Below are 16,511 nucleotides of genomic sequence, written 5' to 3'. Positions count from 1 at the left end.
GTGCGTCCATAATGAATCAGTTGAGATATTCATTGAATAAGGAACATTGGTTTTCCACTTTCAAGCCTTCTGAGAAATCCCACAGTTTCAAGAACTACCCTCCTTGTTTCTAGGTGCTGTCAGTGCTGAGTGTAGCATTGTGGTTAAAGAGGAAGTTCAGGCCAGAGCTTGTTTTTGATTGACTCACTTCTGACTAGTCTGGCTTTTTCAAACACCCATAGAGTTAGTTCATATTTCATAACTAAAATAAATCACACAGATGCCTACAGACACACATTCTATTATTAAATTAACCAGCTACTATCCCTAACAAGATTATACCCAAAGACAGTCACCCAGGAGTCAGATTAAGACTAAGTTTTAAGCAGCACATTTTGGCTTGTGGTGCATGGTGCTTCCTGTCCATGGTTTTGTGTCAAGGATACCCTGACAAATTCCATATTTTTGTAGCAAATTAAGCTATATATATATATATAAAGGGAACACATCCTAAATCTCAATTAATCAAATGTTCCAGCTGAAATTTTTATTTGTTACATAGTGGAATGCGTTGAGAACAAAATAACATAAAAATGATCAATGTAAATCAAAATTATTATCCCATGGAGGTCTGCAAATTGCAAAATGACCAAAACATCAGCCAGAAAGCATGAGAAAGGATGAGAATAGAGAAATTATCTGTGGTCACCACCTGCAGAACCACTCCTTCATAGGGTTTGTCTTGCTAATTGCCTCTCGTTGCTACCTGTTGCCTGTTCCATTTGCACAACAGCAGGTGAAATTTATTCACAGTGTTGCTTCCTAACTGGACAGGTTTCACAGAATATATATATATATATATATATATATATATATATATATATTCAATTTATAATAATTGAATAATAATAATAATAATATTTATAATAATTAAATATAATAGAAAACAATACATAAATGGAGAGAAATAATTTTATGTCATATTTTTAAGGTGCAACATTTTTTACAAGGACAATACTTACCCATCCACACCTCTCCAAACTGGCCCTGGCCCAGTCTCCTCTCAAGTTTGAGTGACTCTCTGGGCACTTCCCACTCATCCTGCCACCATGGCTTTTGAGGCATCCTCGTCTGACATGGCTTTACAAGTCGAGTACACAGTCCATCAGCATCTCCTTCAGAGAGAGAGAGAGCAAAAGAATGAGTGAGAGGAGGAGGAGGAGGAGGAGGATAAGAGAAAACAGTCATGGAAAGAGTTTAGTTTTTGGAGGAAATGCTATAGAGTCAGGATATTTACTGTACATTAACACCTTCAGTATTCAGCCAGAAAATGACGGGAAACTGAAAGAATAGTTTCGCTTCTTTTATGACTGAAGTTTGTATGATAAGGCAGATATCAGATGTACATTACCCAGTAAAGCTGTGTGTGTGTGCGTGCCATTTCAATGTCACTTGTCAAATGGCATGTTCTGCATTTCAAGTTTAGTAAAAGTACACATATCATATGGGAAATGTACCCATACGTACATTTATATTTCCCCTGTTATTATAATAATTTCATTTAAATACTTATGTCTGTGTATTTATTTATTTAGTTAGTTTGTTTGTAGTTTTGGTTCATACCAATTGTGGAAACCATTTAATTTTTCAAAAATGGAACATTTCCACAAGTAAAAATTGTTTATACTGCAATAAAAGTAAAAATAATATATGACATATTCATTTGGTATTTTGACAAAAGCATGTCACAAACCTTAAGAACACAGGGAACTTGTGGTAACTTGGGGAAAAAGAGTTATAGTATGTCCCCATTTACAAATCAAACTTTTAAGGTGCCCTTTACACCACAAACGTCTAAGAAAATATAAATAAACAACTAAGTGATGACATTGGCTCTACTTCTATGTGTTAGGTGAGGCTAGCTGTTATAGTTCTGGCTAAAATTAAGAACATGTGGTCAGAACAATAGCTCAATGTTTAACATATGCATTGTGTATTTTTACGTACTTGAGTAATGCCTGACCAGCTCAGACAGAGAGTCGAAGGAGATTTTGTTGGTGATGTAGAAGCCACCGGCGTCCAGGTTGCGGATTCTGTAGTGCTTGATGACATCACCCTGCGTGTGGTCCAGATCTCTCACAGAAAGAGAGAAGCTTCCTGTAAAACCAAAGAGCTACAGTTTAAACCAGAGAATCTTAAACCGGAGGCCACATGATAATGTTGGTTAATGAAGAGGCAAGCACAGCTGCTCTGCATGTGGCACACTGGGGTGCAATTCCTGACGCAGGCAAACACACTATACCAGTGAGAACTGCTGAAACAAAGATTCAAGAGATGATAAACATGTCAAGGTTTTCAGTTCAGTTAACTGGCTTCTCTTTTACCTGGATTAGTCTCACTCTCTCGGATCAGGAAGGAGCCTTGTGTGTTTCCAGGGGCCAGTAGATGCCTCATGGCGTCATTTCTGGAGAGGTTCTTAAAGAACCAGCTGGAACACAAAACCAATTACATGTACCTTCTAAAATTAGCAAACAGGGCTCCTTTCATGTGCTTAAGGTTACCATTCTCAATGCCAAGTGTCAGATGGAGGAGTATAGACAGAACTGTTTTTTCAGATTTATTGGAACTCCATTTGTGAGTGGTGTTTGTGGCGACTATCCAATATTGTGTACCTGAGTGCCATCAAATCCTCACAGAAATGTTCCACTATATCTGAGGTAAAGCATTCAAAGAAGAACTTTACATTTTAGAAGAAATGTTGGATGGACAGGTCTCCATGATTTTTGAGTACTGTGTCAATGTTAACTTCTTTTATAGTTTTTACGCTTAATTAGTTGTGTAATAATTTAAACTTCCATTTAAATACGCATGCACATGAATGCGAGTGTGTTCTTAAAGCCATGTCTAGTATTTGACAAAAAAATGATAATTAATATTCCCCACAATGACAGAAAACCAAAATGCAATAAAAAATAAATTTAGTAATTAAAAAAAAAGGAACCAAGGAAACAAAAGATTTACTTTGGTTTCTGAGGTTGACGTTAGAGCTGAGCGAAGGCGTAGGCACAGCTGCCATTCATAACTCACCTCTTCCATAATACTTCATACAACGGAAAAACTTCTGTTATAAAACACCTGCAGTTGTTGACAGTTTCCTCCTATTGTCTTGTGCCTAGTGTTTTTATTTACAAATGTTGTCATATAGACCTTGTTTTGTTTTGCCAGCTGAGTTTCATGTTCAAGAGGTGTCTTCCCTTCATCAGTTGAAACTTGCTGAAACCATCTCATTTAAGTGAACGCTCATTTTCTACGGTGAATCTTATTCAATCAATCAATCTTTATTTATATAGCACCTTTCAAACTAATTAAATTGATATTCACGTCATAAAACACGTTATTGACACATGCTGACACATAGTGGCCTGGATGTATCAGTGTTACTGCAGTAAACATATGTCAAATGTCTGCCCCGGGATTCCAAATTCATTCAGGGACCACAAAGCAATTAGATTTTTCATATCGTGAGGAAACATAAAACTATTCACTAACAATGGTGTGCTCATTTCTGGTAATAAAAATAATTGTATCATATTGAATGTGGCGCAAATGTAGGGCCATGTACAGTATATCATCTGATGATGGGAGTCAGATGTGCTGTATTTTTTACAGCTTGATTACAACACCTGTGTTATTTGCACACCAGATTGTGTTATGTCAAAGTAGATCTAATCGTTAAACTAGTAGTGGGGTGGTGGGCCTGTTTCTGTGGTTTAAATTGCTATGCATAATTTATTAATAATATTAGTATTATTATAGCATCTACTCTTCCAGAAATGCTTTAGATTTGATTATGTTATGAGGATGGGATGGCAACCACAAGAGCAAACACAACTCCAAGTCATCCCAAAGCTCCATCACATCAGATAACAGTTTCATTGCTTCACAGTCCTTTTGCTGTGGCTTTTACATGCAGCTTGGCCACTTTTGACACCGAGCGTGGTGATGTAATGCAATACAATTTAAATAGTGTAATTACCCTGTATGTCCTTTATGGCCTTATAGTTTTAGTCATTAATACATTCATTGTCCACACATCCATACATCCATTTCAGGTTCAAGGTGGGTCTGGAACCTACCCAGAACCACTGTGCACAAGGCTTATAGTTTATATACAGTACTGTGCAGAAGTCTTAGGCACCTAATGTAATTATATATATTTAAACTAATGCCTTTTAAGTAAGTGTTGTTCTTGTATAAGGTTATATGCAATAACAGTAAATACAATATATATATATATATATATAACAAATAAGAAATTTAAGAATTAGTAGGTGTGTGTGAGATGCTCCTTGATCGCATGAATTTGTTAAATCAACAGCACTCATTATTTAAAATAATTATTTATTAACCAATAAAACTAGGTATTGGAAGATAACCTCAAATAATATGGACTGCAATGAGGAGAGATTTGGAAAAAGTTAAACTAACATATTCACACAATATCACACTTATTGGAATAATTATTCTAATGTTGGGTGTTATTTGTTGTAAAAAAAAAAAAGACATATTTAATCTATCATATGAGATTAAACGATAGATTAAAAACTAGATCTCAGCTTTACCATCTCTCTCTCTCTCTCTCTCTCTCTCTCTCTCTCTCTCTCTCTCTCTCTCTCTCTCTCTCTCTCTCTCTCTCTGTGTGTGTGTGTGTGTACACGCACACACACAGAAACCCACAAACAGCTGCATGTTTTTCTTGTGCCTGGCTTAATCTACACATTTACCACTTGTGAAATTGTGGAAGTGAGAATATGGATGTTTTATTGTCTCAGCTGGGAGCTTTTTTGAAAGTCCAAGCTTTGTGTTTGACCACAATTGAGAGATTCTAGTTCAAATATCATGAAAATTCATTTTTTTCTATCTTAAAGTGCACAGTTATTAGGTTTCTATTACAATCCACTTTCTGATTCAGTGAGGTCATGTAAGCATTTATGTCACACATTTTCCATCACTGTGGGGCCTTAATTTCCTCCCACTATCAGTGAGGGAAGGCCTTCAAAAGCCCACGGCTATAGAGAGGTTTTCCCAGGGTATTTCTCAATGACGGGGGTTTTGAAGCACCCCCAAGTTCCGTTCCTGCTCTGCTGATTGACTGCTAACTAGGGCCCCCAACTTTGGCTTAGAGCTGTGTGATAACAGAGAAATTTATCAATGCATGTTTACTAAAGCATTCATTTAAGAAAGTAAGAATGTATTACGCCTTAATTAAAATTCTTACTCTATCATTACTCTGAGAACTTTTTAAATAAATGAGGCACTATGTAACCATTAAGTAATGCTTAAATATAAGTCATGATTAATGAATGTACATGTTTTAAAGTGCTACTGTGATATTCTACTAGACACTGCTAGCTGGACAGTGTATCAGGACTGAATAAAAACTACCACAATATACACACTCCATTCCGTTCTAGTGTATATTTGGAAAATTTGACAAATCACACTGTAATATACTATAAATATGATTTTCATCTCTGCTCTTATGTCACACATGCATTCATCACATATCTGATCTTTGTCTGTTTCCTTTTTTTTTTGTATTATTATTAAATTATTATGTAAATACTTTTTGAAATACTTTTTAATTTTCATTAATTGTAAAATTATTGCTTAACTTCACTTGTTTATTTTAAAGGAGTGTGGACAGGCAGATGTTCAGCATGTCAATGCGGCGAGTTTTTAGGACTCCTGAGGTGTGCTGTGGTGGTGGCTTTTTTCTTTGGTTGCAGTTGTTGCTGTTGCAGGAAGATGGTCTGGGTGTGTGTATGTACTTGTGTGTGTGGCTGGGTGGGTGTGTGTATTTTTGCATGAGTGTGTGCATGTGTGTGTGTGTTTGTGTGTGTACGCGCGTGTGTGTGTGCACACGCGTGCATGTGAGGTGACTTTTGATTTTAATTAAAATAACCACCACAAAATTTGTGCCAATGGGTGTTCCTTTGTTATGTTTCACTTCTATTTATGTGCATCGCACGAGATCCTGGGTCATTCTACCACCCAGAGTGTGTGTGTAAGTGTATATGTTTTACTCACGGTTCTGTTTCCATGCTGTTGAGTTTGGCCACAAAGTTGCGTGGGATATATCCCTTCTGTCCTGTGGACAGAGACTCTGCCATGTACCACTCAGGGTCATCTCTGAGGAAGAAAAACTGAAGAGTTACGGACAGAACACATCTAATAATCAATCAATCAATAACACATACTTAATCCAGGTGTACAGTAAATAAACTTGAAACTATCTGTTTCAAGAAAAGTTCTTTAACTTTGCATGTTTCCTTAATCTCGAAAGACCCTAATAAGCAACCAATATGTTCTTCAGTGTCTTTTCCAGAGCAGAACTTTGTCTGTTTTTTGGCCTGTGCTCCCACTGTCCAATACCAGTGAAGTTTCAACAACCTGGGCTGCCAGGTATGAAACACAATAGCAGACAAACACGGCGAGCTGCTGCCATGGAAGCAAGTAAGCGAATAGAGATAATATTAGATTCTGCATCGGGCGGCACGGTGGCGCAGCAGGTAGTGTCACACAGCTCCAGGGGCCTGGAGGTTGTGGGTTCGATTCCAGCTCCGGGTGACTGTCTGTGAGGAGTTGGTGTGTTCTCCCCGTGTCCGCGTGGGTTTCCTCCGGGTGCTCCGGTTTCCTCCCACAGTCCAAAAACACACGTTGCAGGTGGATTGGCGACTCAAAAGTGTCCGTAGGTGTGAGTGTGTGAGTGAATGTGTGTGTGTCTGTGTTGCCCTGTGAAGGACTGGCGTCCCCTCCAGGGTGTATTCCCGCCTTGCGCCCGATGATTCCAGGTAGGCTCTGGACCCCCCGCGACCCTAAATTGGATAAGCAGTTACAGATAATGGATGGATGGATAGATTCTGCATCCTTCAAAAATACTCCATCAAGTACAAATTTAATAAATACTGACAATGCACTTGAAATCTTAGAACACAGCAGGACTACAAGACAGATTCGCTGGCTAACTGGGGTTGGCTAATTTCCTTCTGAACAGGTAAACATTTCATCAAAAACTCTGGTTTGTGTGTTTTAAAAGAAATGAGTGAGGAATAAAAGCTGTGTTTTAATAATATTTTTAGACTTTAACAGTCACCTATTTAAAGTGAAACAGAAAATTAATGCTGGTGAATAACACCAATATTGGCCTCGTAAACTGACACACATGAGGTGAAACCAGTGGTTTAAATACAAAAATTGCAAACAACGAAGCAAATGTCTGCCTTCTAATATGACATTTAAGATGGAAAGGACAAATCAATAAGGAAGATAACATCAGCCTCTTCTAGCGACACTTTGAAGGTAATAATGGAAAGTCAAATACGAAGCCGGTAAATATAGACAGAAAAACGTTGGCAGCTCATTCACCTTTTTGGCTTTTCCTAGTGTAGGTAGATATATTATGATAAACACTTTTCTGTGTATATAGATTGATTACGGCACATTGTTTTTATCTATGAAGGTCCAAATTACTGGAACAGTTGTGTTGCACTCGTTGGTGTAGGTTCAGTGCTCAACCTGGCTATCTGCATGAGCTTCAAGTTTGGGAAGGAGGGGGAAGGGGACAGATAACACTACAGTGTTCTGAATTTGCAGCCCAATTTGAAGGAAATTTTTTTATTAATTACATATAAATGTATTACATTTTACTCATATTTGGTCATTATTTTTCATTTAAATATGCTATTTATTTGCATGTCAGTATTACAGCTGAAACCCCTGTTCTTTCTGTTGTACTGGCTAAATGATTATGGAATTATAAAATATAATGTCTGGGAGAGTTAATTACAATGTTTAAAAAGCACCAAACACTGTCCACTTAAACAGAGTTGAGAGTAACTTACTCTGTGAGAACTTTCATCTTCTCTCCTTTCTCAAAGCCCAGGTCATCACTGTGACATGGACTGTAGCTGTACAAAGCCACCACCAAGTTATCTGTCATAAAGATAGTATCACCTTTAAAGAACAATATCTTATACAGATGGATCTCACTAAAACAAAACAATCAAGCTTCATCTGGACTAATTACTTCATGTACACTTATAATATGTATATTTAGTGATCAGTCATAAGAGTATGACTACTTCCTGGTTTCTGCACCCACTCTCCTATCTCTTAGCTCCACTGACCATACAGGAGAACTCTGTTCTTCTACAGACTATCATTCATTTTTGTTCTGCATGCTTTGTCTCTCACTTTTCACCCCAATATTCAATGGTCAGGCCCCAATCCCCAGGACCACCAGGTATGATTTGGGGGGTGGATCATTCTCAGTGCTGCAGTGACACTGATGTGGCAGTAGTGTGTTAGTGTGTGTTCTGCTGGTCTACCACAGAAGTCCTGTAGGTGTCCTGACCATTGGAGAACAGGTACAAAGTTCTCCTTTATGGTCAGTGGGGATGAGAGAATGGAGTATGTATTCATAAACTGGATCATTTACTCAATAAACATATACTCCTAACACATCTGGATTATGTATATCAATATACATCTGCTACTTATTCCCGACATATCACAAAGACTTTATATACTGTTATTGTCCAATTAAAACATGTTTCTAGTATGTACATAGATTTCTGAAGCTTTTTATTTTACTACATCATCGTGTGGAAATTTCATGGAGAATGGACCAATAGAAATTCTCCAAAATTACTTGGAATTAAGTCTTTTGCCATTGACTTTGAAAGTTAAGTTTTTCCTTCTCCAGTAAAGTTACTATTTTGGGAGATACGTGTTGGACAGCAACGATATATATAACTCTGTTATAGATTCCTAACACATCTGGATTATGCATAACCATATAAATGTTATGCTTTTTATGCGTAAGGAATAAATAATTTTGGCAGTATATATATATATATATATGGAGTATAAAGTAGGTATGAAAGTATATTATCCAAATAGGTAAGATATATATATATCTTATGTTAGGAATACATAATGTAGATCATGAAGTTTGTTGGGGATACATAATACATGCCTGTGGGAAACATATAATCCAGATGTAATAGAAATTCAAAATATATGTATGTTTTGAGATCAGCTGTGTCTCACCTGGTAAAGGGGAGGTTGGGGGAGGCGTGTAGTTGGAGTTGAATGGAAATTTGGAATCAAAAGACATCTGCAAAGAAGAAAGACAGAAAAAGAGAATACAGTCAGCAAATGTGACATGGAAGAACTAGTCATTAAAGGAATAAATTAATCACCCAATATAAGAACTGTGTGCTTTTGATGTGTGAGGGTTTCTGCAGTAAAAACTCATAGTTCTGTAGTAAAAACCAGAAGAATTGGAGTTATTCATCCAAACCACAGAGCTTTTTGAAGCTTTGTGTGAAGAAACTAATGCATGTCGGATCTCAGTTTCAACATGACATGCAGTAATGGAGGGGATAATCTCTGCATTAATCTCCCTATCGTTTTAATCTGTGCATAGTGTATCTGCCATGGCCTTGGCATCACTGTTCAAAGCCAAGTTTTCTTTCAACACAATCAGAGAATTCTAAAAACCCTCATGAACCACTCATGAACTCCCTCCTATTATCAGTCTAATAAATTTTAAAGGGGAACTCCAGCCATTTTCCAACATTTTTGCTTGATATAAGTGTAAACAAAGTCACTGAGAGTGTTTCATGTCAACATGGTGTGTTCTGGAGAAAGTAGACCAACTTACACAGTCAGAATTATACACTGATGTTGTATGAAACCAGACCTCTATCACTACAAGCTTTCGGCAGAAAATATACATTAAACGGTCATGAACACGCTGCTTGAAATATTGTGTGATAATTTTAGAAAGGTTTGGCCTAAAATATTTCCAAAATTCCAAGCTTGGTAGAAAGGCACATGCAGGGTGTTTTTAGGCAAAATTCTGAAGACACATACAGGTTCACTGGTGTTTTTGCATTAGGAATAAAATGCCTATATTTGAGTAGCCATGTTGGTGTCTGGTTCCTATCACTGCCACTATAAATAAGACTGAGTCAAAAAGTTTTTGCGCAGTTAATCATCTTACGCCAAAACACACTCAATGACTCAGTTTATATCTTCACCATTGGAAACTAAATCTGAGGTTTTTTTTATAGTTAAGATAACCTGTCTCCCCAGAACCTACAATGTAAATGCACAAATAATTTTTCATAATTCCCAAAGTCTAATCAATGTCTGCTCGGTTTTACTAGTATTGCTCTTCCCTCAATGTAAAATGGGCGGTCCTAAAACAGGTGAAGCTTACCAACTTTTACCCTGACCAATCTCATGCTTGACCTGAAAATTAAATCAAACCGACGCTTGTTTCGAACCTCTCACTGAGTAAAACCAGAGCTCGTTTTGCTGCCCGCACTGGCTCCAGAAGTTCAAAATAAAAAGCTTACACATCTCTGTCTCAAAACTGTGTTTGTTGCCATGGTAATACATTAACAATATATTGTTCTGATTTCTATTTAAACTTTGCGGTATGCTTCACATTAAACCAAAATGCAGAATTCTATTAAAAAACTCTTCAATTTATGAAAATGTGTTTCCAGGGGCTTTAACGACGAACAGACCCTGAGACCCAAGCTTAATTTCCACAAAGAGCTATGAACTGCTGTTAATATTAAACAACACAAAAACCAAAAGGTATCTGTGTTTTCACAACAATGTAACAATCTTCCCTTATGTGGCCATGTGGTCTGTTTATGAGCCGTCGGTCACTTCTAATGTTGGTTCCGCTACCGAAAGTGTTCTCTTTTATGGTGTAATCTAATAGAGACCTCAGTTTAGCTGAGGAAATCACAATTCCAATGAGTGCAAAGACGAAAACGGCATTCCTATTGATTATGTAACACATTCCAACCACATTTTGAGCTGCTCAGAGTATAGGAATGATATAAGTATGTGCCCTGATATAAATACATCACAATAAAATGCCAACTACTAAACAAATTGAGCAGTGTGCACACATTACTATTAGAAATTTTATAGTATCTAAAGCTCTCCTAATTTAACTGGTGCTCATTCATTAGTCATTTAAAGGCACTAAAACACTTTTAATAAAATTCAGATGATGTTTCCTCACTATTTGCTATCTCTCCAGTCTGTTTGCGTGCTCAAATCCAGTCTAATGTGTTTATGAAACCCCAGTGTCTCGGTCCGGTATGCTAGGTTTTCTCTCTTTATCTGCTCATGGCGGAGGCTTCTGGAATTTTTTAGACAACAGAAAGAACTCCAAACATTGAAAAGCATGAACTTAGATGAGGATATTGCTCTTTTCTTGCTTTAAAGGTGTATATTAGCAAGGCTTAAGGCTAACTGCATTACAAAAGTGCTATAAAACAACTTTAAATTTTGTTTCTGTGGTAATTCAAACTGTGAATAAAAATTTACACACTTGTAAAAAAAACTTGTAACTTGTTAAATTTACAATTAACCTTCAGCCACATACAAACTACAGTCAACTTTTCCCCTCAAACAAACTGTTCCACTACAGTGGACATTATGAACATTGTTTTCCTAATGTTTCTTCAAATTTCAAAGTTTAGAATGAACAAACCAACAGAAATTGAAGTTTTTAGAAGACAACACATTCTGTCATCTTCCTCAGTCAGAAAACATGAGCTAAAACAAGCTGTTGTGATTTTGTCCTGCTTCTTGCAAAGAGAGCAGGCAAATTAGAGTTGTCCTGCCTCCTCCACTTAGTCTCTCCAATCACAGATCTGGACCCATGTTGATGTGATAGCACAGAGACAAGGTTAAACAGAACAAAACCAACAGTACGAGTGTGGAGAAATAAGTAACACTGATACAAGAAGAAAAAGAGAACTGAGTGAAAATGGCTAATATCCAGAGCTTCTGCCCTCTCGCGCTGAACTGGAAATCAGTCGTTCTGAACAGGGCTGTTTAGACAGGGAGAGACCGCTGCTGTGGTGTTTGATCCTTGTTTTGATCCAAAGCATTTCAAACAAGTTTCATTAAGTCATCGGAATTGTGTTAAATGGTGGGAAATGGTAGAATATATTTATTTTAAAATGAGCTCCTAGTGCTTGTAGATTTTAGATTGAGTGAAATACTGAACACATTTCAGGCTACAAGATGGGTGCTGCTACTGTTTCAACAATGCTATTTCACTATGTTTACAGCTAGACATATGTCAAATGGTGTCAGAAACCACATAAGCAATTTATTATTAGCTTCCTTTACATTACCCTTATAGCTACAGTACAAAATTACAGGTGCAGACTTAAGACACCCAACATATCTTAGATGATGGGGAATGGAAATTTGTTTAAATGCTTTTGTTTTCTCTTAAGGTGGTAAAGACGTAGTTTTTCACCACTTCATCTTCTTCATGTGCAGAAATCCCCAAAGAAGCAGGATGTGTATTGTGTGAAATAAATGTGGCTTCATCTCTCGTCTCTTGTTTCACTAACAATGGCTTTGTGAAGATGTCATTTTTTTTTTCAACATCACCCCTCTTCCGCTCCCCTTTACTGAGATATGTAACCTGTCTTTTCTTCTCTTCCCTCCAGCTCCAAAGCCAGACCACAGCAGCAGAATGTACATTCTCTACTTACGATAAGCACTGAAATTTGCATACATCTATATAGGTTGTTTATTAACATGGACAGTATATGTAGTGTGTGTATTCCATTATTTCAGATAATTTCATGATGAATGAATGAACTAATAAGTACACTACAAAACTACTCTGAATATAATTGGATTACATTGTCTTATAAAATTGCGTTTCTTGATACTGCAATGATGCATTGTTACACCACAACTGTATCAAGTCTGTATGGAGTCAAGACTGAATGCAGAGCAAATGTGTTAACCACTTGTAATGTATTTTACATTCTACAAACTCTATAGCTACACTTATAAACATATACTACATCAGCCTGTGTTTCAGTCTGTAGTGGATACGGTGGGTTCGGGGGGCAGGAACCAGGGTGAGGGCACGGTGTGGTTGCGTTGTGTTGTGCAGTGGATACAGCCAAAATTGCATCTCATTCTCAAGCAATTATTCAATAAAAATCCAATTGATCTGCTGTTTGTACAATTCATTTTTTTAAGAAAGAATTTTTAAAAAATTAACAGAAACATTGCATCATTGTTTTTTTTTAAAATTACATATACTTATGTATTTATGTAGCTGTTGAATACTAGTCTTTTTACTACCATCCCCACATATATATATATATATATATATCGGTTTACCTTTAGCACCTGACTGAATGTATGTTTGGGCACAGGATCCATGTCCGCTCACCTGATTGCCCGGAGGAATTGGGCAGTTGCAGTGTTCGCAGATTTCATCATCTGGGTGATAGGAGAATCCATCATCAGAATCGTAAGATGAACAGTTCCCCATGGTGCCTGAGAATGAAGAACAAAATAAACTTTTCAGTGGTTTCCCAAACCACTGCCCAAATGTTTTGGAGCATTATATTTGCCCCCAAGTTTCCCTTGTTTAACTAAAGGAAGCTCTGAAAATACCATCACTGAGATTGTTTGGTGCCTTATATACAAGTGTGAGCAAAAGTCTGAGCACCGCTTATTCATCTGTAGGGAAATTAAACATGGGATTTTCCTGCAAAGTTTAGCACACAGTATTGGAAATTTGGAAAAGGAATGTCTTACAACATGAACTCAGAATGTCCAGATTGTTTAGATTTATATTTTTTTAAATTAACATTAAAGAAAATTCGGTAATACTTTACAATAATGGTGCAAAAATAAGCATATATTAATACGTCATTAATGATCGCCTCTTAGTGAATTAATACATACATTAATGCTTAATATATCAGGAAATAACAAAGGATATACCATGTTACTCAAATATAAATAGCCATTAACAAAGGTAAGCATTACGTCTCAACATCTTGTTGTTAATAGTATGACTTGCCTTAATAATTAAGATCCTTTACATACTGGATCTATTTGGATACTGTGTGTTACATGCCTTTGTCCATTGATGTAGGCAAAATTATATGCAGGGACATAAGCAGTGATTAAGATTATTAGGAGAATTCCATAAGAATACCATTGAATTTTTGATGCCCAGTGTGAGTAGCAAACACATGGCCTTTTGCCACATTATGATTAAATCCGTATTAACATTTGAAGAAGCATGTACTCTATAGAGGACATGTTTAATAATTTACATTTTCGAAAACCAGATAATTTAACCAGAGGAGGCCAATATTTTCTACATGACATTACCAAATGCCCGTTAGAGGGGATCAGGATTGTGGCTGATCGTTTAGTAAATGGGGTCAGACTTCAGATTGAGGGCAATCCTCTAAATTTATTCTAGGCTGATTAACACTGTGGGTAATGTGTTAAAGAGAAAGTTTTTAATAAATTTGCATAGTCCCATAGTACAGTTGTTAAGTGTGGTTTCAGAGTGGTTGGCTGAAATGATCCACTGTAGAGATATACGCAGTTATATATATATATATATATATATATATATATATATTTTTTTTTTTTTTCTCCTTGTATATCACTGTATACATTTATATACCATGGTCAGTAACTGTAGTTCAGTATGGACGTTAGTGTGTGAGATTGGAAATCCATCTGTTTTATTGAGGGCCCTAAACTCGTGAGAATCTTAACAGCTGGGTCAGGAAAATCCTGACCTTCCAGAACTCAGGGAGCAAGTTGACATGAGTGAAACTGAGAATCCACACAAAAACAAAGCAGGACATCTACCAGAGTCAAAAGTTTCCGTCAAGCTTCAGCAAGGCCCATCCCTTATTGAGTATCTTTAGATATAACAACAAAAAACCCGCTGCAGCTCAGCAATAAATATTTGAAGTGCCAAAATTTAATTACATTGTGAATAATAAGGGTTTGTTTGTGTTTATTTTAAATGGGGATTTTGTGGTTTTGGTTTTTAAAAGCTGCTTGATAATCACTTGACATCTCAAAATGTCACTGAATTTTCTGTCAAAACAAAAGTATAGGCTCAGAGCATATGGCATAAAAGAATTTTGTAAATCAGGTTCTGTTGGTTGGATACAATGTAATTTTCACGGAAGATCTTTGTGTTTACTCCTCACACTGGGTACCAAGAACTGAATGCTGCCTTTATTTACTTGTGTCTCTTTCTATTATAAAATATGAAGCAAAGCAGAGCTGAACTGTACCCTACTGTTCTGTACCAGTACAGTGGAGGCTCACGAGTCTTTATAAAGTCTTACTGTCTTATTTTACACTAACACATATGAACATGTTTTGAGAAACCTGAATTATAAGGAGAGATATCTATAAATCTGAGAAAACAACAGATCGGAAATGAAGTGGACTGGCTTCATGAGCAGATTAACAGTCGAGATTCCCAAATCAAACCATATTTTCCTAAACCATTACAGGAATTAGCCTCACGTTGTCAGTCAAATGTTGAAAATGATAAAAGTGGTTTTCAAGACTGAATAATTGAGTAATTGCATCATGAGTTACATGGGAAACTATATTCCGTATTGACAAGTGAATGTCTTTGTAGAGAACATTTTTTCAGTTTGTTTTCAAAAAATGATAAAACTGTATTTTTGTCAGTGAAATAAGGCATGCTTGCACACCAATAAACATTTGGAATATTAAAATGATAATGAAAGATCTTATAAAATATAGTGACTAACTGAAGTATCCAGGGCCACACGTTTATCAGCTTTAATATTGATTTGTCATTCAACACATATGCTTCTGCATTGAAACGTGAAAGCATTTACCCCAAAGGCCTAAAGCAGCTAAAAGTTAATCCCCTGGGCAGTCGCTCACTCACAACACAAACATTACTGAGTTAGGCATGCGGCATGAATGTTACAGGCTTAAAGATGTCAAAGCGGAACTCCGATGGCTTGTAGGGTGATGACCTTGGCTACCACTCCCTGACCCAGATCTATTAATATTACAGCAACACATCTACAGAAACCCAGATGGTGGCACATTAGTTTTCATATGATTTATCAAAACTTCTGTAAGAACACTAGAATCTAGATCTAGAATATTCGATAAGAGACTCAGTCTTCTTAAATTATAGACAGAGTAATGTTGAATTTTCCGGTACATGCCTTAAAATGTTGTCAGTCAGCTTCTGACACTAAAAAAAAAATGTAGTCCGAAAAAAACAAATAGAAATTTTAAAAATCTCCAAAAGTCCAAAACTCCAAAAATCTTATCAGGAGAATGGGAAATTGTTCTTAAATTAAAGGCAAATGAATGCAATAGGATTTTATACCAGTCCATTTTGGAGCATTTCCTTTGTTCTGTTCATCTTTAAAGTTTTTTTTAATGTAAAGGTCAACAGCTATATTCAGATGATGTAAAATAAAAAGATTATTATTATTTTATTACATTTTTTCTGTAAAATGATGTAGTGTAGTATTGCCTGTGTGGACAGTAAATGAAGGGCAAGGCGAAAATGTTGCTTACTTGTTTATTTATATTTAAAGCCAACTTTGGTTTAGATTTTCACATCAGTA

The 16,511-nt window shown here is 36.5% G+C and overlaps 1 protein-coding gene across 1 annotated transcript in view; it reads right to left on the bottom strand.

The window, feature by feature from the left end:
• The window catches only part of lck (LCK proto-oncogene, Src family tyrosine kinase), a 31,730-nt gene that overhangs the window by 14,103 nt on the left and 1,116 nt on the right, over window positions 1-16,511 (bottom strand). The window contains exons 2-8 of the mRNA XM_066671426.1: window positions 13,289-13,395; window positions 9,094-9,160; window positions 7,884-7,974; window positions 6,070-6,171; window positions 2,364-2,467; window positions 1,987-2,136; window positions 1,002-1,154 (exon numbers count right to left, since the gene is read on the bottom strand). Of these exons, the coding sequence (XP_066527523.1) occupies window positions 1,002-1,154; window positions 1,987-2,136; window positions 2,364-2,467; window positions 6,070-6,171; window positions 7,884-7,974; window positions 9,094-9,160; window positions 13,289-13,390 (769 nt within the window). The 5' untranslated portion in view covers window positions 13,391-13,395. The remainder of the gene's footprint in view (window positions 1-1,001; window positions 1,155-1,986; window positions 2,137-2,363; window positions 2,468-6,069; window positions 6,172-7,883; window positions 7,975-9,093; window positions 9,161-13,288; window positions 13,396-16,511) is intronic.

The sequence above is a fragment of the Hoplias malabaricus genome, chromosome 1, assembly GCF_029633855.1.
Source record: "Hoplias malabaricus isolate fHopMal1 chromosome 1, fHopMal1.hap1, whole genome shotgun sequence".
NCBI classification, from domain to species: Eukaryota; Metazoa; Chordata; class Actinopteri; order Characiformes; family Erythrinidae; genus Hoplias; species Hoplias malabaricus.
Note: the sequence above shows the minus strand (reverse complement) of the source record. Positions and strands in the feature narration are given on the sequence as shown.